Here is a 25,425-nt window from a genome sequence, read left to right on the forward strand (position 1 = left end):
CCGCAAATCTTTGTGCATGGTCTGGTTTCTCTAATGTGTGTGTTCTGTGTCTGTGCACGCTTTCCTGTCCCGGGATCTGGTCTTCGACTCCTCACTTGCCGGCGCTATATCGACTTGCATGCCGTCTGGTGCTTTTCCGAATGCATGACCTCTCAGTTGCTGCAAATGTGTTTGGTCGCGTGGCTTTCTCTGATAATAAAAATGACTGCTTATGTGCTTCGTGTCTACAGACACTGAGAACATTAAACTAGTGTTCTGTGCTGTCAAAGACACTATAATGCAAAGTGCTCTGAAGGAGTTCAACTTGGCCTAATGTAACTAACGTGTGCATGTACATGTTTTATTTTACTCCTATTATTAACACCACTGTTGCTGATTGCATGTTTTCAAATCTTCTTTTTTCTCTGTGTCAAAGAAATGTGGAGGCAGAATTTTTTAAAATGTATTTGTACTGTATCTTATATTTGAGTATTGGGATCACTAAGCAGATATTTTAGAGGTTCCACATTATCATATTTTGAGATGTTTTTAATATGTGCGCAAGTGACAATTTGCATAAATTGATGTTTTATACTGTTTTAGGGAATTACTGTAAATTCTTTTCTTGTATATTAATGAAGCTGGGAAAAATTGAAGGTGGTGTATATGAGAAAAGAATTGAAATATTGTTCACATTTTGTGCCCTTAAAGAAAGGAAGAGAACTGGCAAATGGGCAATTTTTAGGTACCACTATTCCCTTCAGTATTACATCTGCATGTATCGTATTCGGTTATTCAGCTGTTCTCTCTGTGAGGCTACGATGAATCTCTAAATATCTTTATTATAACAATGACAACCTGGAAATGTTGAAAATAACGGATAACTTTTTTATGAAGTTCTTCAATATTGTTAAATACGTGGGGATGCGTAGACATTGTTTTGCTGTGTGCAGGTATTTCATTAATTAATACAGTATTTGTTATGGTTTCTCCACCTGCTAAGAGATTTTGTTGCCACATTTTGTTTTTGATATGGGTAATTCCCTTAAGAATGTAAGCTCAGGAACACTATTCGAAGGAACCTGAGATCAGTTTTTGTAGATGGCTTGTTCTGTATTTAAAGATGTAGAATAATTTAGTGTGTTAATATTATAATTACTAATTTTGTAAATAACCTGTTCTTCAGAATCAAATAACTAATGTTTAAATAACAATTATTTTCTGATATGAGTTTGGAAATGCACAAATATAGAAACTGTTATTTGTTGAACACTGATTATTTATTTGTATCACTTTACATAAACAGTGATAACTTTGTCTGGAAGACCAAATAGTGATTGCATGTTTTTATTTGTTTGTGCTTTGCATGTGTATTGTGGAGAATGCTGCTTGGACATCTGTTAAAAACATTACCGAACAACCACAGTTAATATAAATGACCAGGTTTTGCATCTTCATACTGCCCCCCTCCCTCCAAAACAAACACACACACACACACACACACACACACACACACACACCTCCCTCTCTCTCCCTCTTTCTGTACTCCTAATCCTTGTACCACACCCACTCATTCATTTCCAAGTATCATCCCGGTTACAATAATTTTTATCGTGCCTCAAAATAGCAGTAGTCCTCACAAAAAAATCTTCTCAGCTCTGCTGAAGTAATATTCTTGCACCAATTTGGCTTATTATTTCTAATCTTGATATTTTCCAGGTGTAATTTTGGTCTTCATTTCCAGATTTTGTGGCCCCTCTACATTTTTCAAGACTGCATGATGATGATGATGATGATGATGATGATGATGAATCTCTACTTAAAATTTGGGTTCATTGACTGTGTATTTTTTATATGGGGGAATTTGATAGCGAGACTTTAGCCTCAAAATTAGTGATATCAGACTAAACAACTGGAGGAGTTCATCGTAAATGGGACAGAATCTCTTGGTTAGAAATAGTAAACAGATATATCAAACTATCATATGTATGTACAGTGTAGGAAACAGTAGATTGCTGCTTGCCATCAAGAAGATGCATTAAGTAGCAGTCAGGCTTCATCAGAAAAGAGAATTCCTACACATAAACATGCACACATGACTGCCAACTCTCATTATGTATTTGATGTACACCCATTAGCTACAAAACTGCAAATACATCACAAATGATAATTTGTGACTCAGCCTCAGTTAGTGAAAGATTCAACAGTCCCTCCACATTTGACAAACCAAATTGGTGGTTTGTGTCAAACAGTACACAATTAACAGGATTCCAAACCTAATACCGTAGGCAAAGTGAGTTTGACAAGCCACTCCGTTTCTAAATTACTGTAAGTTTGTTAAATTTGTCACTTAAGTAGCTGTAACGAAAATTAAACACACAGACGCATGCGCATGCTCCCACATGGAAGCTTTATTCAACATTATATTTTTCCCTGACTTATAGGCACAAAAGCGATTGTTATTTCCAGTTTGTTGAAGGACTCTATTTGGACAGTCAAACTCATGCCTGAAAGGAAAAGTCAAATTTCAATTCTCATGTGCAACATTTACCCACATTGTGCCTTCCTGAGTGATATTTATAGGTACACTTATCTTGCTGAAGTGAAAGGGTGGAGTGTCGATTCTGTAAATAATGACTAATCGTGTGGTCCGTCTGACCGTATACCATTTTTAAACATTCTCGCCCATTCTTACATTAAAGTTTACCCTGACATACCAAATGCTGTATGCTAGTTTGGTATCACAGATAGTCATCATTTATTTCAGTTGAGCTTCATCAGTTATCTTAAAGTGAACTGTGGAAGACAGGTATAGGCTTACCACACCACATTCTTTATTGGCTGTGAGTGAGATATCACACTGGACTTATGCGCAGGAGGATGGCGTTTCAAATCCCCATCCAGGCATTTTCCGTACTTTTCTCAAGTCACTTACGGAAAACGGCAGAACGGTTCCTTCAAAAGGGAGATACGGCTGACTTCCATTCTCGCCCTTCTTCAATCTGAGCTTGTACTCCATTTATAATTACCTTCTGATTCATGCGATATTATACTGGTTTCCTATACTTACTTAGACTGGCGAAGAATGGGCTAGTATTGTAGAAGGCTAGAGTTAAAATAGCGTGGATGTGGTAACGTTTTGTAGGTCAAACCTGAACCACTGTATAATGCAAGGATCTCGGCATTTTCACTACATCCTCACACGGAAGTGACTGATTACCCTGAAGTCAAAGATGCACGTGAACCTAACAGACCACTCATTCAACCAGTAGTGGCATTGTCTGTGGGTAGGTAATGTACTGACCACCTGCAAGTAGTGCAGTGACGGTAATTGTATCTGTCATTGGCATAGTACCTGAAGATGTCTATTAAGTCTTGTTGATAGAATTTATATTTATTGTTACAATTTTATTTCTAACTTTTAAGTACAAAAACGTAACACGTAAGAGAGATCTCAAAAGACTATGCAGTATCATCGTGGAAATCGAACATTGACTGCAATACTGAAAGGAGAAGTATTCACACCCATTAATTGTGATAGCAAGAAATGACTTCAGTAAACACTCTTTTTGTCATTTTGTTTAGCAGATGTAATGTGGCTTCCATTTCTTAAAGGAGGGAGATTTTTCCACAATAGTTCTAATTACATACACTGCCCTGCCTTTCACACAATGATTTCTGGTTAACACCCCTCAAATAGTAGCACTATGCCATCTGCTCTGAAGATTTGCTACATGTGCAGGTGTTGATGTAATTGGTCTTTTTATTTGACACGACACACACTCTTCTTTTAGCTGTCTGCAACGTCGCACACCTAGCATCGATGCCCTAACACCGTATCTCGTCACTGTCTTGGTGTACCACTGCTCTGAATGCTATTCATTTCATAACGATTTAGCTCTGATTTTGAACTTGTATTCTGGTTACATTGTATGACAATCCTTGAAGTGTAGTAGCTTGCCAGAATCGTGTAAATGTCTGCTTCAATTTGTTGTATGAATATTATATATTATGTTTTAGTTGAGTAGGGAACGGCGTTTGTGGTAATATTTAAGAGGAAATGTGTTTTTCAAATTTTTTTTTTGTAGTGAATGTCATCTTTGAAAAGTCACAGAAACGAGACCGTAATTACGTTAACAATTTCCTTTGCACGGTTTAAAAATTCCACTGTTCTCCATGTGCAGATGCATTTTCATTGATTTCTAATTAGCCATTTTGTTATATTAATGGCAGATGTGGATTGAAACAACTCCCATAATGCTGATACTTAAAAACAAGATGGAAAGTTAAGTGCTACCTCTGTTGATGTCTTTCACAGCTATTATGTTTTTACGAATGTAACAACATAAAATGCAAATAGCACATGTTTAAAATTATGTGGCAGGCTTCAGGATATAATTAGCTGCCTTGTACTTCTGTAAAGGGTTGGGTAAGTCCACGGTGATAGTGGACATTCTTGTTTTGAAACCAAAAAGGAACAGGGCACAAGCAGTTCTGTGTTACAGCCAGCAAGGAGAATTTCTGAGTGTCTCGATATTAGTGAAACTACAGTGAAGCAAATTTAAAGAGAATGTACAGAAACTTGATGTCTTGTATAACCAATAGAGTGTTCTGGCAGGCAACAGAAGTTTGTATTGGATGAGTTTACGCAACGAGTCACAAGAAAGAAAATCTGCAGCTTCAGTGTAGAAACACAGTTTCCATCAATAGCAGCTGCATGGGAAAAGTTGAAGACTGAAGTGGAGGACTTGCCTGATAAAGGCAAAACAATCTTTTGGTGTGCTTTTTAAAAATTGGGCATGAGATATGAAAAGCTGAACAAAAAATCTGTGCTGATGGAAAATAACAGAGCAAAAGGAAAAAGTAACGAGTTCTGTGAGAAATAATAAAATTGCCAAACACTCGATGGATTATTTATTACATTGACGAGATTTGGTGTGGTGCAAATCGTACTAGAAAGTATTTATTGTAGGAACAAAAAGAAATTACGTATCAGAAAATATATATGATTATCTCAGAGGAAGTGTTAGAGAGTAGAATGACTGGAAGGGAAGAATTGAAACTTTCCCCGTGTCTGGAAAAAGGATTATATTGTGCCACATTGGATACAAAGGTGGGTTCTTGCAAAATGCTAGCTTAAATTTTGTAGGGCAAAAAGGAGATACAGATTATCACTCTGAGATGAAAATCAGACACTACAAAGATTGGTTTAGGAGCCTTAGCGAAATATTACCATACGTATCTCCGATTGAAATAAATTGTGCTCCATACACACAATGCTAAATCCAGTTTCGTGAAACTTGTCTGTGAAATGGAAGAAGAATTCTGTTATAAGCAGTAATGTAGAGCTTCTATCTGCCTTGTCAGTTGAGGAATTTACGAAGGTGGGCCAACTGAAACATGTGAGACTGCTCTTTGGGTCACGAGAATACTTGTAGGAAAGTCAGTATATAGCACTCAGTGTACGAGGAAATTAAACTTTCGTGGTTGTGTGTGGCACACTGTAAATTCACCGCCATTGAACTTATTTGGGTCTTTGTCAAGAACAAGGTAGCAAAGGAGAAAAAGAATTTTAAGGTAAATGGTACTTCCTAGTAGCTGTGTTGCTCCACTCTGAAAAGCATTCCCCAAAGGTTCTGGAGGAATTCTGTGAGTCGTTCACATATGTGAAAACAAATAACTCCAAAGGTGATTAAGGTAGGTATTATTTCATTCGTCATTCTTTCCTCCAAAATTCATTCAAAGTAATAAAATTTTCATTTTCTGTTAAAACATATAGTAGTTTTCGTTGTTCATTTATTGAGGGCTGCTTCTATATCAAGTGTTCACTTGCAGTTTCCCATTTTCTTGCCCCCTAGCCTCAACAACTGAATGCGTGAATGCTACATTGTAATGCTAGTATGAAGTTTGCCTTTTTTGCTGGTGAATAGGTGCCTATTGTGCGTTACTACTGGGGCAGTGCATTGGTATGACGACTCAGTCTCCTGTACATTGCAGCTACTAACATATTGCTTTACAAACTCTTAACTGAAAAACACATGAAGTATTCATTAGTAGTGGCATACAATGCAGTCAACGAAAGTTGAAGCTATACATCCATCATTTCTCCACTGCAGTGACTAAAACGATAAGCTCAGTCGCAGTGTCTTGCATTTGACATTATAGCAATGAAATGACTAATCCGAAAATAATGAAAATCCCCCTGTAAAGAGAAAAATGTTGTATCTTTAAACTGCAAAAGAAATTTTTTATCCTAATTACGGCCTGGTTTCTGTGACTCCTCAGAGTTGTTGTTCACCAAAAAATGCTTGATAAAGCACACTTTCTCCTAAATATTACTGCAAATGACACCACCTTTTCAACTGAAATACAGAGTGATTCTAAAATCACTATACATTTTGTACTTAAACAAATTTTATTAACCAATATATAATGGCACTGCAACTTACGTTACAATAAGACATAATTTCAGTACATTTCATTGAGACCACCTTGCATGTCTAGGCACAACCCCCAGTGCGCCACTGTAAACCGAAAAACCTGCCCGAGCATATCTGGTGTAATGTCAGCAGCTGCAGCTCGAATCCGCTGTGTTAAGTGTTGCGGATCTTCACCTGGTATACCGTAGACTTGATAAACCCCCATGCAAAAACGTCTAAGGGTGTCAAGTCAGGAGAGCGGGGTGCCCACATCCGTGGAGGCACGGCCAGTTCACCTGCCGGGAAATGCTCGATTCAGATAATCCCGAACGAGGGCAAAATGGGGTGGTGCACCGTCCTGTTGAAAAACAGCAGTATCTATAATCCCATCAGATATCAACTAGGGCTTCAAAAATTGTTCCAACATATCTAGGTATGTGGCTCCAGTAACTGTTCGTTCTGCGAAGGAGGAGGGCCCATACACTGTTGACCTTGTTATCCCTAACCACATGTTCACTTTTGCCGTGTCCCTTTGCCACTCCTGCAGCACGCTTGGTTGTTCGTCTGCCCAGATCCTGCAGTTGTGTCTGTTCACTTGTCCACAGGTATGAAACGTAGCTTCATCACTGAATGAGACATTTTGCGTCACATTATCATTTTCCACAGCTTGTAGCAGGTCATGACACGTACCTTGTCTGGCTGCGAAGTCCTCCGTTACAAGCTTATGTACAGGGATATGGATATGTATGTGGATATGGTACGCACGTTTGTGCAGCTTGTAACGAAGAACTCTCCATTACAGTGGTCTGAGGAATGCCGAGCTCCCTACTAAGTCTCCTGGTAGACACGGAAGGGCATCGTGTGATCGCATCCTGCACACTTTGCACGGTGTCTGGCGTTATGGCCGGCCTCCCTTGGATGTTCTTCATCTGCAACACTACCAGTATGCTGGAATTTATTGACTAGGGTCTTGATAGCAAGCTTGGTGTGGCCTGTTTTCCGGAATCGACAGGCAAAGTAATGTACAGTGACTTAGTATATCACTGAAATGTGTAGTGACTTTAGAATCACCCTGTATAATGTTTGTACATCAACTGAAAGCAGACATTTCCACAATTCCAGCAGGATACAACACATTGATGTTTGTCATGGGATGTAACCAGAATATGAGCTCAAAGTCAGGAGTCAGTCATTATGAAACTTGTAATAGGCTTGTGTTCTGTAGTTTACTTTTGGTGAAGAAAATAGTCAAACCAAACCCAAGGTACTTGTGTATAACTATCATTCTAGTCACCAGAGAAGTCAAAACAATACCATAAAACCTTAAGAAATTTTGCTAAAAGGAAGACAAAATAGTTGAGGAAATATCAGTCCCTCCAGTACCTTATACAAAATAATATCTAGTGACATTTTAACAAGCCTCAAGATCTGAATTGTTATCTATTTGGTTGGAGGGCTGCCACATGAGCAATCTGTCTTGGTGTGAAGTCTGTGTTTTTGGGGCACTGAGTGTGTTGTTTCATTTTTTGTGTACTTTTGTATCAGTTACAGAACGAATGTTGTAGAATTTGGAATGTCAACTGTTTTGGTTTGTGTGCTAGCACAGCCTATAGGGTCAAGATGAGTCTGGACCAATGTAGTTACTAGAACAGTATCACGAATGAAATGTTTCGTGGGTTCCTCCGTAATAGTTGTTGAATAATTCAGTACTTTAACTGGAAGGTAGGCTTCTAATGTGAAAATCCCTTTTTCTCATTGCCTGCATCTTGGCTTGAAAATCTCTCGCACCAACCTCCCCCACTCCCCCACCCCCACCCCCCCCACCCCCACCCACCCACCCACCCATCCAACTCACGCTCCCACCCATCCAAATCGATGTCAAGCTATACTTTGTGTGCCTTACGTCGTTGACATATTCTCCTTTTTAGCATGTTGCTGAGCGCTGAAAACTTGACAGTAAACTACCTCTCTCAACGCTGCTAAATGAGAGGATTTTCTTCTTTCATAAACCACATACATTATAACAATCTTTTAAACTCTCAAAACAACGTCAAACAATTCTCTGTCTGCCGGACAAGTTTGCCTCAAATGTATTAGTGACAATCGGAGTCCCTGTTCGTAGCGGGCTCTGCAACTCAAACTACTTTTGTTCCGTGAGCTTTTCCAGCATTGTCACAACCGTCTTCTTTCACGGAGACCAGCACAAGTCCGAGGCGGGGGTTGGTTGTTGGAGAAACCATTAAAAACAGCAATTGTACGCGAGCTGCCAGGAGCTTCACCCTGTCCAGTAGCAGTGCCAACTTCATTGCCATTCAGTTAATGTGCACGTACTGAGCAACCCCGTGTTCGACGTGTGTTCACCTTCCAACTACATCAAATAAATTTCCTCCAGCAGTTGATCATCATTTGGTGGTCCTAAATACATTGTGCAACACATGACTTTCTTATAGTGGTGTGTTGTACTATACTGTGTTCGGTATAAATGAGGCCGACAAATGGTCCCTAGGGCAACCTTTAAAGCCAAAATATTATGGTGTCTTCTTACTCATTGTTCATATCCAAATAATTGTACGTCATAGTATTTTGAATGGCAGTGTGTCTAAATGTGTCCGTACCTCTCGGTAGAAGAGTAGGCGGTGAGAGTGAGTGTCTGTTGCACAGTGAAAAGGCAGATTTGCACATGTTAATGTAGTGATATCGTGCATTGGGGCAGTGACAGATTATCAGGATATTCACCACTCTGCCCTGAATTCTACACTACTGGCCATTAAAATTGCTACACCAAGAAGAAATGCAGATGATAAACGGATATTCATTGGACAAATATATTATACTAGAACTGACATTTTGGTTACATTTTCACACAGTTTGTGTGCTTAGATCCTGAGAAATCAGTACCCAGAACCACCACCTCTGGTGGTAATAACGGCCTCGATTCGCCTGGGCATTGAGTCAAACAGAGCTTGGATGGCGTGTACAGGTACAGCTGCCCATGCAGCTTCAACACGATACCACAGTTCATCAAGACTAGTGACTGGTTTATTGTGACGAGCCAGTTGCTCGGCCACCATTGACCACACGTTTCCAATTGCTGAGAGATCTGGAGAATGTGCTGGCCAGGGCAGCAGTCAAAACATTTTCTGTATCCAGAAAGGCCCGTACAGGATCTGCAACATGCAATTGTGCATTATCCTACTGAAATGTAGGGTTTCGCAGAGATTGAATGAAGGGTAGAGCCACGGGTTGTAACACATCTGAAATGTAACGTCCACTGTTCAAAGTGCAGTCAATGCGAACAAGAGGTGACCGAGACGTGTAATCAATGGCGCCCCTTACCATCACGCCGGGTGATACGCCAGCATGGCGATGACGAATACACGCTTCCAATGTACGTTCACCGCGATGTCACCAAACACGGATGCGACCCTCATAATGCTGTAAACAGAACCTGCATTCATCCGAAAAAATGTTTTGCCATTTGTGCACCTAGGTTCGTTGTTTAGTACAACATCGCAGGTGCTCCTGTCAGTGATGCAGCGTCAAGGGTAACCGCAGCCACGGTCTCCGAGCTGATAGTCAATGCTGTTGCAAACGTTGTCGACCTGTTCGTGCAGATGGTTGTTGTCTTGCAAACGTCCCTGTCGGTTGACTCAGGGATCGAGACGTGGCTGCCCGATCTGTTACAGCCGTGCAGATAAGATGCCTGTGATCTCGACTGCTAGTGATACGAGGCCGTCGGGATCAGGCACGGCGTTCTGTATTACCCTCCTGAACCCACCGATTCCATATTCTGCTAACAGTCATTGGACCTCGACCAACGCGAGCAGGAATGTCGCGATACAATAAACCGCAATCGCAATAGGCTACAATCTGACCTTTATCAAAATCGGAAACAGTACGCATTTCTCCTCCTTAAACGAGGCATCACAACGACGTTTCACCAGGCAACGCCGGTCAACTGCTGTTTGTGTATGAGAAATCGGTTGGAAACTTTCCTTGTATCAGCAGGTTGTAGGTGTCGCCACCGGAGCCAACCTTGTGTGAATGCTCTGAAAAGCTAATCATTTGCATATCACAGCATGTTCTTTCTGTCAGTTAAATTTTGCATCTGTAGCACGTCATCTTTGTGGTATAGCAATTTTAATGGCCAGTAGTGTAATTCAGAGGTCAATTTCCTTAGCAAAATAATAGCTATTGTAAAAGTACCCTTCAGTCAGCTTTCAGTAAACTACTGCAAATGGAGTAGGACAGTTTTAAAAACTACTCTTTTTATTATTAAAGCACTTAATATACACTGTCCACTCACATTATTGTGAACACCCGTCAGAAGCCTGAATAACCCCCTTTTGCAGTGCAGACTGCTGCGAGACGTGCAGGGAGGGAGTCTGTGAGGTTCTGGAAGGTACCGGCAGAAGTGTGGTGTCGTGGCTAGCTGCACTGTGTTCCTCGATCGATGATCCGTGCCACAAACAGCCAGATCGAGGTGGTCCCGTAGATTCTTGATAAGGTTTACGTGGCGGCCAGGTAAACTCACCGTGGCACTCTTCAAACTGCACACGTTCACTAGGAGCCGTGTCACACGTTGCACTGTCCTGCCGGTAGATACCGTGACATCGTGCCGAGGAAAAACAAACTGTGTGTAGGGGTGGACATGGTTCGCATGGGTAGATGTGTACTTGTGTTCGTCCGTTTTGCAGTGCAGAAAGCCAATACCACCCACTCCGGCTTGCACCCTTTCCACGATTGTATTAGGATGTGTGCTATCGGTGTTTCGTGCCGTATACACCAGTGACCACCTGTCTGATGGAGCCTTAAACGTGATTCGTCTGAAACGGCTACCTGTCATCACTCCAGTCCAGTTGTGCTGTTGGCATACAAATTCCGGCCTTTGCTGTCAGTGAACGGCGATCTGTACGGGTGCACCGACCAGGTGTCTGTGTAGGAGGCTCTTATGCAGCAGAGCTTGCTGAACAGTCATTGAGGAGACACTGTTAGTAGCCCCGTGATTCATCTGAGCATCTGGTTTCTTAATAGCCGCACAGCTGTGCGCTCGTATACATCTTTACAGCTGTCGCTCACGTCCGTCACCCGTGGCCCATGGTGGTCCGCAGCTGCCGTGGCACCGATTTTGGATAGTGGTGTTTCTCTGTCACAGTATACTGCAACCACAGCAGCACACAATTCAAAATGTAACCGTTTTGGAATTACTTCCACTCTTGAGTAGAAAGCCAATGATCATACTCCTTTTGGATGTCATAAATCGCTCCTTTTCCACATTACCACAATGACTACATTGTTGATCGCATCCCCCTCCCCCCCTCTCCCCTCCCCTCCGCCCCCGAGTATTGCATTTTGATAGGCAGAGCTCTCCTTAATGTAACTGGACCATTTATTTCTTGATGGGTTGACAAGTTCTCTTGATTCTACGTTCCACTGCTTGAGAGTATAGGGGCACGTCAGTATCTTCAAATTCTTTTTCAGGCTTAAAGCGTTATAATCTGAGCTGCTACTCCATTTTCTTGAAGAGGTGAAAATCACTTCCAGCCTAGTCTTGGGTTAGAGTTCTTTTTGAACTGATGCAAGAATTCTGTTTCTCAGGCAGAATGTGGATCGGCATGTTGAGCAAACACAGAGCGCTAGCCAAGAGATTAATGCTTCACAGTAGAATTAAGAATTTTTTTCCTTTCACATCCAAAAGTGTCCAAAAAAATACAGTAGCTGTAATCTGTCTGGCTACTAGACATTGGCATGCTCCTCCCTCCCCTCCTCTTTTTTTCCAAGGCTGTTTTGACTCTTGTCACTGGCTGCTGTTTGGTCACAGGAAGCAAATGCCTCGTCACTAGTTTCTGTTCTGTTCATTAGACGCATACTTTCTCTGTCTGTTGTGTCAGTAAAGATAAGCAGTAATACATTGAGTATTATGGTCCTCAGAAATATTGCCAGAAAGTTGGATTTTGCAAATTTTTATTTCAGTTTTCTGTAGGTGTATCAGCTGGTTGCTGGCTCCATAATGACAGATACTTGTTGCTTCCTGAACTTTTGTCCTCCCATTGTTAGACAGCCCCATTGATACACACAATATTCACTCGTCACATTCTGTCTGTAGGCAACTTACGGTTTGTGATTAATGTCAACAGCTTTAAGATATTTTGGCACTAAAAACTGTTTTAAATATTGTTTTCACATCTGGTAGATGTTTCAGGTGTAATACCCATTTTGAATAGCTACTGTAGGCAAATGAAGTGTGCACTGACCTACTGAACCAGTGTAGTATCTGTTCCATTCCCACTTGCACTGCATGGCAGTGGAGGTTAGCTTCTTGATAGCCCATGTATCACAATTTTTTGAAATTTGAACAGCAATTTGATGGAGATACACTGTCTGTATTCTTTAATTATCTCAGAGGAAAAACCATTTGAAGGTAGAAAGACGCTAGAAGAAATAATAAAAGCAAACTTACGTATCAGAATTAGAGCACTTGCATCAAATGCCTGTCTTTTACAGATGATTTAGCTCTTTCTGTTAACGGCATCAATGCAGTCATTATTTAAAATAATATTCTGGTAAATATTGCAGATGAAATGCTCCTTCAAATCCTTCTGTCAAAATGGAGTACACAATCAATATTTTGTGTGTACTCAGCTTGCTAAAATCTTATTTTGAAAAAATCAGAACAGCTCAGCTCAGAGACAGAGAGAGAGTAGAGCCAAAATACCAAAAAATTCAGGATGACCTGGCGATTCCTGCAGGGATTGGCAAATATTAATCAGCTAGACAAAGAAACTCATTGCTGTTTAATTACACCACTGGTGACAATTACCACAAACTGTGAACTGCCATCCTAAGTGACTTGGAGAGGAATGATTGCATAAAAATTACTGTAGGAAAAGCAGATATCAGGCTGAGATGGGATTGAATAATCTTGAGGGAAGGTAATCCGTCGATGACAGAAGTGGCTTCCAAAACACTTGAAAGACTGATTTGTGAGTGCCTGTGTCTCCCATCAGTCTTGGATGTGTATCAGGGTAGATTAATGTGAAAGATAGAGAAGAGTCAACAAAGAGTGGCCCATTTTGTCACAGGATCTTGTAGTAATTGCGAATGTGTTCCAGAGAAACTTGACGAACTCCTGTAGCAGACAGTACGAGAGAGACGTTGCACACCACACAGAAGTGTACCGGCAAAATCCCGAGAGCATACATTCCTCAAAGAGTTTGGCTGACTTATTGCTTCCAAACATTTACTTCTCTGGAAATGACCAGTCAAAAAAAATGGAGTAATTAGAGCTTGTACAGAGGCATAGTGGTTCTTTCCGTGCACGATTAATGTGTGTAGTGGGGAAAGGGTAAACACTGTATCCCTGCATCACAAACCGTGAGTAGGCTTGTGGAGTATAGAAACAGGTGTAACTGTGATGTTTCACAATGACACATTCACCCCACTCTATCTGTTCTGATGGTGGGACTTAATCTCCCAGTAATGTGTCAGAGGCTTTGCAGAAGTTTGAACGACTAGTACAGTCCAGCCTTGAGCTAAGGTATGCTAAGGTGTGACCGCACATGTGGGAGAGACAAATGTAAATTGTGAAAATAATAGTTATTTATCCTTCTGACAGCTGGTTTTCTGTAGCAGTAAATGAGGTATTGCTATTCTTGAGATTACACACACACACACACACACACACACACACACACACCGTTTGCACTCTTGTTTCTTATACAGCTCAGATCATCCTGAGGTAAATCTACATGTTGATTTATTATACACTTATTTATTATTATTGATTTATTATACAGTTTGAACTGTAACTCTGACAAACTTTCACAGTGAGCGCCATGTAGATTTACATGAGGATGACGTGCTGTAGAAAATAACTACTGAACATGGGGAAATCTTACGCTAGGAATGGGTGAACTTCTCCAGATTCATATCCTTTATTCGCCTTTGATGACATCCTGTAGAATAGGTTTTGTCAGTGATAGTACGTTACAGTTGGATTATGTACAAATTAAGTATCTTATGTTAACTTGCTGTGGTCTTCAGCCCAGAGATTGCTTTGATGCAGCTCTCCATGCTGCACTATCATGTGCAAGCTTCTTCATCTCCCAGTACCTACTGCACCCTACATCCTTTTGAATCTGCTTAGATGGTCGCCCTCTACGATTTTTACCCTCCACGCTGCTCTCCAATACTAAACTGGTGATCCCTTGATGCCTCAGAACATGTCCTACCAACCGATCCCTTCTTCTGGTCAAGTTGTGCCACAAACTCCTCTTCTCCCGAGTGCTGTTTAGCACACCCTTATTAGTTACGTGATTTACCCATCTAACCTGCAGCATTCTTCCCCAGCATCACATTTCGAAAGCTGCTATTCTCTTTTTGTCTAAACCATTCATCATCCATGTTTCACTTCCATACATGGCTACATTCTGTATAAATACTTTAAGAAAAGACTTCCTGACACTTAAATCTATTCTTGATGTTAACAAATTTCTCTTCTTCAGAAACGCTTTCCTTGCCATTGCCAGTCTACATTTTATTTCCTCCCTACTTTGACCATCATCAGTTATTTTGCTCCTCCAATAGCAAAACTCGTTTACTGCTTTTAAGTGTCTCATTTCCTAATCTAATTCCCTCAACATCACCCGACTTAATTCGACTACATTCCACTATCCTCACTTTGCTTTTGTTGATTTTCATGTAATAACCTTCTTTCAAGACACTGTCCATTCCATTCAACTGATCTTCCAGATCCTTTTCTGTCTCCGACAGAATTACAATGCCATCAACAAACCTCAAAGCTTTTATTTCTTCTCCATGGATTTTAATCCTTTTAAGGCCTATCCAATACGAAAAATACTGCCGAGCATCTCTGATGCATTATTGAAATGTCAGAATATCTCAACAGTCTACATATGTCACCTTCAGAACCACCTGCTGTCAGTGGTGGGAGAGGGAGAGATGATCAGTCGTGCCATTTGGGGTCAGTCTCTAGATCTAGCACACATTTACAGTGCACTCTGTCACACCAACCATTGGATCACCCTCTGTAGTTGATGCAGTTTTAACATTGTCAGTGCCAAATAAACACGTTGAATGCTGTTGACGAGCAACTGAAAATTCGGATCTCCCTGCGAAGTGTCTTCTTAGGTATATAGTACAAGGGGTGTTCTGTAAGTAGTGCAACACTTTTTATTGTCAACCAATTTTGGTTGAAAAAATACAGAGTTTGTAGTGGGACATAGTGGAATATTCCCACTTGAGCCTCTATATTTTCGTGAAGCTCGAGTAGGTGGTGACGCTATGCGTAGCCTTCAGAACGGTGCATCTAACCGAGGTGTGTTCCGTGAAGAGTGTGTCATCAAGTTTCTTTTGACAGAAAACCACAGCATCTCAGAAATCCATAGATGTTTGCAAAACATCTGCAGAGACCTGACGCGAACAAATGCACAGCGATTCGTTGCGCGAGGGGTCTGTCACTTAACATCGAGGTTGTGCAAACGCTAGCCGGCCCGCGCAGCTGTGACTCTTGCAGCGTCGGAATGTGCAGACACATTCGTTCGAGGTGACTGACTGATCACAAACAAACACCTCACTGCACAACTGAATGTCTGTGTTCGTAGTGCTGACACATTCGTCCACCATTTGGGGTGTGCTCGCTGAGTTCCTCACTGCCTAACAGAATACCATATAGAGTAACAAAGTACCACTTATGTGGAATTGCTTCCACCTCAAAACAGGCTGATTTTGTCAATTTTTTTGTTGAACATTGTCACATATGATGAAACATGGGTGGAGTGGGGACACACCATTTTTCGCCCAAACAAAAAAACTCAGCCACACCCTCAGCCGGTAGAATCGTGGTGACTGTTTTCGGGGATTCTGAAGGGGTTATTCTGTTTTATCTCCTCCCACTTGGTGCAACATGCAACTCAGAACTGTATTGTGCTACCCTCAGGAAACTGAAGAAACAAAATCAGCATGTTCATAGCCACAAAAATTGAAATGAACTACTACTACTTCTTCTTCTTCTTTTCTAATTCTTCTTCTTCTTTTTTTCTTATTTTTCTACTTCTTCTTCATCTTTTTCCACGTCTTATTCTTCTACTTCTTCTTTACAATGCACATGGAGAGCAGCTCAGAAAACATTGGACTTCTCTTTCTCAACCACCCAACAGCCCAGATCTCACACCTCTCAATTTCCATCTGTTTGACCCTATGAAGGATTCATTCCATGGGAAGCAGTATATGGATGATGGAGAGGTTATTGATGCAACAACAGTAACTCGTAGAGTGATACCGTGCGGGCATACAGGCTCTCCCATTAAGGTGGCATACAGCCATCACATTGAATAGAGATTGTTGAAACGCGCGCGCCACACACACACACACACACACACACACACACACACACACACACACACACACACACTGCTGTACACTTACATTGACACAGTGCCAGGACTGCAATTTTGTGGGTGGACTGAGGTGATTGGTTATGTCAGGTGGAGTAGGCGAGGAGAGAAAGGAAGCAAGGGGATGGGCAAAGGATTACTAACATTTCAGAGGGAGACAGCAGGTGTACGGGATAGGAATGCGAGCCGGCACCTGTGAATGTGTGCAGCACACGATGACGAGGAGTGTATTGGAAAGGGGTGACAGAACAGAGGGGAAGATTGTGTGGGAGCAGGATGAATGACATTGGGGTCCTGGGGAGAGTAGAAATGGATGTGGGGCAGTGGGAGGAACTGGGGAAGATTACAGGAACAAAGGATGTGTTGTGAGGATGACTTCCATCTACGTTGCTCAGAAAAGCTGGTATTGGGGTGAAGGATTCAGATAGCATGGGTTGGGAAGCAGCCATTGAAACTGAGCACATCAATAGTAGTACTGCACAGTTGCTGTACTGGTCACTAGATAAGAAGCCACGAGTTGATAAACCGATGAATTTATTTGACATGTTTCGGGTAGAACTCTTCTACAGATTGTCTGCAAAGCAGAAATACATAGTGAATAACAGAAAATGTAACTAAATAAAGACTGTACGAGAATATGAAACTAAAAGTATAGTAATATAACGGAAGGAAACATTCCACGTGGGAAAAATTATACATAAAAACAAAGATGAGGTGACTTACCGAACAAAAGCGCTGGCAGGTCGATACACACACAAACAAACACAAACATACACACAAAATTCAAGCTTTCGCAACAAACTGTTGCCTCATCAGGAAAGAGGGAAGGAGAGGGGAAGACGAAAGGAAGTGGGTTTTAAAGGAGAGGGTGAGGAGTCATTCCAATCCTGGGAGCGGAAAGACTTACCTTAGGGGGAAAAAAGGACAGGTATACACTCGCACACACACGCATATCCATCCACACATACAGACACAAGCAGACATATTTAAAGAGTCTTTAAATATGTCTGCTTGTGTCTGTATGTGTGGATGGATATGTGCGTGTGTGCGAGTGTATACCTGTCCTTTTTTTCCCCCTAAGGTAAGTCTTTCCGCTACCGGGATTGGAATGACTCCTTACCCTCTCCTTTAAAACCCACTTCCTTTCGTCTTCCCCTCTCCTTCCCTCTTTCCTGATGAGGCAACAGTTTGTTGCGAAAGCTTGAATTTTGTGTGTATGTTTGTGTTTGTTTGTGTGTGTATCGACCTGCCAGCGCTTTTGTTCGGTAAGTCACCTCATCTTTGTTTTTATGTATAAAAGTATAGTAAAAATTAAATGGCTGAAATACACACCATTAACAATTTGGTGATAAGATATGTAAAGACAGTATGTAACAAACAGAGCTGTAGTGGCTCACTGGGTAGCTACAGCATGATAACCAAGAAGACAATGCAAGGCACTAGAGGGTGGTGATGAATACAAAAGTAGTGACAGAAACAGAAGAAATTTTTTTTTTTCATAAGAAATATAGTGTATAAAAAAGACTTTTGGAAAAGTTTACAAAGGGTGAATAATAAAATGATCAAAGAATAGAAATTTAAAATTATATAGAAAATACAATTGACAAAAACGACATACATGTAAAATGACAGATAAACAGAATAAAATTCCAAGACAGTTGCCTAAATTCAAACTCTCACAAAATTACATAAATAAAACAAGAGAAGGAAAAAAATTTAAAAAGGTAAAAGACAATGGAGAAAATTCAGTTGTAACATAAGGCAAGGACTCAAACCCGCACAAGATTAGGTGAGGGAGATAGTGCAAGCAAAACTCGTTAAAAGATAAAATAAATAATGTAATAATAAACGACCATTGGAACACAGGGGAAAATAGAGGGCATACTAAAATTTCCAAAAGCATTATGATAAGCTGTAACAACAACCTATTCAGTACATGAGCACTAATTATAATATTAGATATCAAGGATGCCGGGAATTCAAACACTCGAGAAATACATGTGACAAAAGCGATATGTATGGGAAACATCCCAGCATCCTTGACATCTGATATTATAATTAATGCTCATGTTCCGAACAGATTATTGTTACCACTTACCCCAGTGCTTTTGGGAATTATATTATGTCCTCTATTTTCCCTCGTGTTTCTGTGGTGGTTTTTTATTACATTATTTATTTTGTTTTTTTAACAAGTTTACGTGCACAATCTCTGCAACCTATTCTCGGAGGGTTTGAGTCCTCGATCACTAAGTAAGAAGCCGGCAATGACTGACGCATTCCAGTTAGACCCCGTCTTCAGATTGTCTGCAAACCAGAAATACATAGGACATTAAACAGCTGAAATACACACCACGAACATCTCGGTGATGAGCTATATAAAGACTGTATGTAACACAGCTGTCATGGCAGACCGACTAGCTACAACACGATAACAAGGAAGAAAATTTAAGCAACCAGAGGGCGGTGACGAATACAAAAGTAGCCCGTGTAGGGACAGAAACAGAGGAAATTTTTCTTTTTCCTAAAAAATGTATTACACAAAATTAAACTTTTGTAAAATTTTACAAAGTGGGAAATAATAAAATTAACTAAGTGTAGTAATTTATAAATATAAAAAATACTGTTGACGTGAGTTACAGTTAACAGAGTAAAAATCCCAGAACAGTTAGAAAAATTCAAATCTTCATACAAAATTACATCAATAAAATGTGAAGGAAAACAAACAAAAATAATAAAGTACTTATACTGATTTGCAATATGGTTGCATTCTTTTGTGTGATTTTGCCACAATTACAAAAAATTCGCCACATTGTGCTTGGCAGTGTGTTTCACCGCTAGGTGGTCAACTCCTCTGTCGGCCGCAATTTGGGTGAACAGTTGGTTGAAGGTTGTGCCCAGATAAAATAACAGCAGACATGGTATAAAACACATCTGCTTTCACAGGTAGACCTACCCCGATAGTATGGAATAAGCCGGATTAGTTTTGTGCATATATTCATACATAACATTTGAGACCTATTGTGATTTCATACAGCATGTCATCTGTGACAGTAACCCTACTTCCAGTACAAGTTTTCACTCAGTGATCGATTACGTCTTGGTTCGAAACTTCCTGGCAGAATAAAACTGTCCACTGGACTAGGACTCTGACCTATCAGCTTTGCCTTCCACAGCCAAATCCTTTGCTGATGGAGATATTTGAACACAACTAACGACGTGCCCCCAGGGCTTAACCTCTGCCAATATCTTATCTCCAATCCTCCAAACTTCGCAGAAGTTCTCCTGCATATCTTGCAGGGCTAACACTCTTGGACGAAAGGATATTGGAGAGACATAACTTAGCCACAACATGGGGGGTTGTTTCTAGAACGAATTTTCACTCTGCGGTGGAGTATGCACTATTTTGAAACTTGCTATTAGGACAGCAGAAGTACTTGGATAGCTCATTTGACAGAGCACTTGCCCGTGCACAAAATGTAGCTCCCTGGAAGACTATGTACTGTTACTGAATTACCTATTGAAACAAATGAAAAACATTAAATATATCTGGGTTCAAATTAGTGCAGTATGCAATTTGTTCTTTTGTCTCTAAAACATATGTAATATTTAGTATTCTTTCCAAAAATTCTTAAATGTGCTTGTCTTTATGTATGACCAACGATTTACTGCTTCTCAATTTCTTCAGTAGTCACGACTACCAGTTAGATAGTAGTAGCATGGTAGCAACTGTAACATTATTTTCAGTTACTGCATGTCACCCATTTTCATTGCTGTTTACAGATACAGAGAACATCAGGTTTGTGTTTGCGGCAGTGAAGGACACGATTTTGCAGTCGAACCTGAAGGAGTACAATCTGGTTTAAAACGCCACGCCACGCCTGGCAGCTCTCGCTCGACACCACGTAACATATTGAGAGATAATTTATTTTTAATCATTTTATTACATAAGAAAAAAGAATTGGAGGAAATGTTCTTACATTGTGTATTGTGTTCATTGTATTGGGTCAGGGGAATCCAATGCCAATACAGTCGTACATTAATTAGAGAGCATCGGACACTTCGCTTATTATTTGTGGAAGGAAGAGCTCCCTTCTTCTCCTTCTCCTGAGTGTTGTCTCACCTGAGTCCAGTGTCTGATGTAGGGATACATTTGTTAGTGAGCATCGGAGAGAAGTCACAACTAATTCTTTGGTTTCCTTCTCTTCTGCCTTTCTCCCTCATCCCTCTCCTCTCTCTCTCTCTCTCTCTCTATCTATCTATCTATCTATCTATCTATCTATCTATCTCTCTGATGTAAACTTCAAAATCCTAAATTACCTACTGCCAATGACAACGTAGCAAAAAATGTGTTGGTGGTTTATAGGACAGAAATTTCTGGGCAAGAATGGTTGATAAGAGGAATGTAATGTAACAATTGCTTTAAACATGAATTTTATCACGCCTGGGAAGTATGAGATGCTTAATCTTTTCTTTTGGGGGTGGGGGGGGGGGGGGCAGTTGTTGAAATGCGCTACATATAGCATTACGTTTAGGAATGAAGAAGGGCACCCCCATGATTATGTGTGATATTTAAACTTACACTACCAAGTTAATGTTAATAACTACTTCAGTTTTACAGTAAGCTTATTATCTGCTTGTCAGCTGTACTTTCCTCAGTGCTCTGGCTACCAGTTAAATTTATAGCAGTGGACCAACTTGAACCAAAATATCAGTTTGTTTCTTTGGGTTAAAATTGTCCAAAATTTCTGTATTTATTGGCATATATGGTGTTTGTAATTTTCTTCAGGAGTACATTACAGGAACTATGAGCTGCAAACAGTAGCATTTTTGATAGCACAACATTTTAAAATAATACCTTAGAATTGTAAAAAAATATTTTGTGAAACAATTATAGTCTGCAGGTGTTTGCAAAATATCTCATTATGCTATGTTAAAATTTCCTATGTTTTGGTGCATTGTGATAGATAACACCAGCTCAACTGAGAGCTTTTGTAAGGATCCAGAGTTTGCATTTACTGTTCGAGTCGGTGTGTTTGTCGATTCGGTAAGGTTTCTGTGAAACATATCTGTGAAGTGGGAGAAGGTCAACGCCTAACAATATTACCTCCTTTGGGATTCTCTCTCTCTCTCTCTCTCTCTCTCTCTCTCTCTCTCTCTCTTTCTTTCCCTTCTATGCTTTTCCACCTTCCCTATCCTGTAGGAGAGGCATTGACTTGCACTTACGGAGAGCAGCTGTATGAAATCTATTGAATCTCCAGTGCCTATTGTCATCATCTGGTTGTAAAACAAGGGACATTTACATGAATGTATGCTAATCTGTTTGTTAATTGTATTTTAAATGAGCCCATAATTATTCCATGTTTGTAAATAATTGTACTAAGCTAATTATTCCGTATAGCTGTGCAGAGCGCGTGCTATTGTTGTGTGAAAATATTTATCCCTCTTTTTTTCTTTTTGTTTGCGAGAGGAGGTTGTGAAGGATTTGTGGAAATACCTTTTACAGCTCTTCAGTGAGTTGTACTGTGCATATTTGCTTTGTTGTTGTTTTTAATGGCTGTTGTAAGTAATTAAACAGTGACAGTTTGGCCTAAGAAAGAAATCCAGATTGCCAGTGTGCAGCAAACGGACACAGTCATCCGAACTTTTGGATCGAGAAGTATTGCACTGTGAAGAGACAATTTTTGAACGCAACCGCATCTTCGCGGTGTCGCGTCTTGGTTCAGAGTGAAGTGTGAGAGCCGTGCCTGCGACACACTGCTTTCTCGTAGGGTTTGTCCGCAGTGGGAGGCATTAAATGCTGGAGATGGAATGTGATAAGTTTTTGATTAGCATTGCAGAACTTGTGAGGATGGTTTTTACTTTTTTCTGTTTATTGTTGTTTCCCTGGCATTATATATCATAGGTGTAAATGCGGTTGAATACTGAAGTTTGTAGTGTTCGTAATGACAGAAATAGCTTGTGAAATTCAGCTGATTTAATTATCTTCTAACTGTAAATATTGTGAATTGTATTAATGTATACAGAATATTTATTTATTAAACAGAAATTGTTGCAGTTAATTGGATGATTATGCCAAGCTATATATATATATAAATATATGTACACACATACACATATTGTGAATTATATTTATACGGACTAATTTTTATTTGTTACGACGCATTGTGCAGAAGTATTAACAGAGTCCAATAATCAAATATTATCAATATACAACGATGTCATTTAAAATTCGTGAATACCTGTTGACCCAATTTGATCTCTGTTACGGAGAGCTCAGAGTCCGGCTGTCACCTCGAGTTGCGACAGTGTAACAGACTGAGATAGTGTGTGCGACCGAGGAATTTGAAAGGACAGTAGACATTGGTAAGGTCGACTCCATTTTGTATCAGAGTACTGGTTATCTAGGCACGAGAGAAGCAGACATCAATTTGGCTCGTACTGTGTGCGGAGTTGTCATATTGCGACTTCGATCACGAGTTCACTGAACCCCATTGTCAAGATTCCAAACAGCTATTGAGGAATACTTATGACACCATTTGCTACCAGCTTGCCATTAGACGAGTCGTCATATCTTTTAGCAAGTCTGAATTTTTTCAGGCTTTTGAGGTGTCTTCAAATGTGGTTTGTATTGGTCTCAGAATTTAATTTCAGTTGAAACAGTATTTAATGCAGGTCTTTTGTTCAGGGGGCTATTTTTTGTGCAGATATGAGGGATGTAAGGAAAAAAATTAGATAAGGTGAAGAAAATTTGTAAATGGGCAGGAAATACTGATATTGGTAGCACTGTCGGTGTGTTAATGTGTGAAGTGGACCTTTTTTTTATATATATATTTGTTTATTTAAAGGGTATTGAGTCCAAAGGAAAATGGACAAAATTTTTCTCAGTCAGACAGTATAAAAAAATTTGTAATAATTTACTGAAAGGAGCTAGTGATTGAGATGTGCTGTGTTACCTCCCTGAGTCATCGGCTGCTTAAGCATCCAGTTACTTGAATGCTTATTTGTTTCCTCATTCACTTCTTGGTACTTAAGAATTGCAGAAACATAAATACCACTTTTCAAGACATTTGAGACACCTCGGTGTACTAATATATAACAATGCCATTACATCAAATTAAGTACAGGTTCATACAGCCCAGTATAAGAAACTAAATATGGAAAATTACTAAACTACATAGGTAGCTTGCTCAGGGTAACCCTTCATTACAAACAGTTATTTTTCACTCATTGTCTGTGTTGTTATTGCAACTTCCTGCAACACTTTAGACATCCGAAAACAACTCCAAAATATGTAATGTTTGTATTCCTATTTGAGCTGCTATTGCCAAAAGCTTTATATTGTTTGTTACATCTTATGAATAAATTTTATATCTTGTGATTTTTTTATTTCTGCCTTTGTAAATGTATACAGCCGTATATTGCAAACATGTTCTTTGTTTTATTAGTTTACTTCAGCTCTGTCTACTGAATTGTATATTGTGCACAAACGTCTAACCTGTGATTACAAACTGAAACCCAGCAACATTTTTAGGCCACTGAGTTAGACTGGTCAAACATCACAGTTTAGCATTGGGGAAAAACACTAAGAAGCATGTTTATTATTGTGTAGCCTACCAGAATGTGTGATGATCTCCAGCAGAATAATAGTGGTAGAGCATTGTGAGCAACAAGAATGGAATGGGAAATAAGTTTTTTTTTTATGCAAGACTAAGAAATGCCAAAGCATAACTTTCCTTCGTTTCACATTTTTTCTGTTAAATGTGCCCCAGTCAGTTAAAATACGTTCTTATATGTAAGCGTTAGAATAGTGACAAGTTAAGAACGAAAGTGTCTTCTATATGATGCTGCAAAGTGCTAGAGTATTGTATAAAGAGCCTCTTGTTTGTGTGGATTTTTTTTAGGTTACCTGGGCTCTTTGAAGTCCTGCCTGTTGCTTGCTGTTAGTGTGGAAAAGCTAAAATGGTAAAAAAAATTAAAGGACATGGTGTGAAATGTATATGTATATATATATATGTATATGTGTATATGAAAACACAGTTTCATGCACAAAAAATGGAATTGTATTTTTTCTCAATTTGCATTGTAACAATGATGAGAGGACGAAGTTCCAGTTTTCCCTTCTCAGAACTATCTGATTATTGTTGAAGAGAAGTTATGGTGAATAAGGGGAAAATGTAATAATACGTTGCTTCATTCATTTTTGTGTGATTGAGATATGCAGCAACAGCTGTTTGTGTGTGCTGGCCAAGCATGTGTTTGTGAATGTGGCATTAGCTCATTTTGTAAATCATTTCTTGTCAAAAATATACTTTTTTCTGGAAATTGTGATGTTTGAAGTTCTAATTATTTGACTATTTCCTTCACACTGCTACATTTCTTTCTGTCCCTGCTCAAACAGTTGTCATGTTCGAAAAGCAGCCCAACCCGTGACTCTAGAAGAAGATGTGAGAAATCTCTCATTATTCAATTCACTTCTCAGGTGAATTAATGCTATATCATTATGAGTGATAGTTGACTTTAATTGTAAAAAGTTTGGGAAGGAGATTTCTCTCATTTGCCATATAAATAAAGTGCTAGGCATTTCTTTGAAACCTTTTTTTCCCTGTAACAAG

At 39.8% G+C, this 25,425-nt stretch overlaps 1 protein-coding gene across 6 annotated transcripts in view; it reads left to right on the forward strand.

The window, feature by feature from the left end:
* Nucleotides 1-25,135, forward strand: part of LOC124552444 (guanine nucleotide-binding protein G(q) subunit alpha) — a 79,606-nt gene extending 54,471 nt beyond the window's left edge. For 4 of the 6 annotated variants that reach the window (XM_047126722.1, XM_047126723.1, XM_047126720.1 and 1 more), the window contains one exon: nucleotides 231-1,249. In XM_047126722.1, coding sequence (XP_046982678.1) covers nucleotides 231-313 — 83 coding nt within the window. In that variant the 3' untranslated portion in view covers nucleotides 314-1,249. Of the gene's footprint in view, nucleotides 1-230; nucleotides 1,250-20,593 lie in introns of those variants that run through there. The other 2 variants (XM_047126721.1, XM_047126719.1) reach the window with 1 other exon arrangement.
* Nucleotides 25,136-25,425: the final 290 nt, after the last annotated feature.

This window comes from Schistocerca americana, chromosome 10 (genome assembly GCF_021461395.2).
Source record: "Schistocerca americana isolate TAMUIC-IGC-003095 chromosome 10, iqSchAmer2.1, whole genome shotgun sequence".
NCBI classification, from domain to species: domain Eukaryota; kingdom Metazoa; phylum Arthropoda; class Insecta; order Orthoptera; family Acrididae; genus Schistocerca; species Schistocerca americana.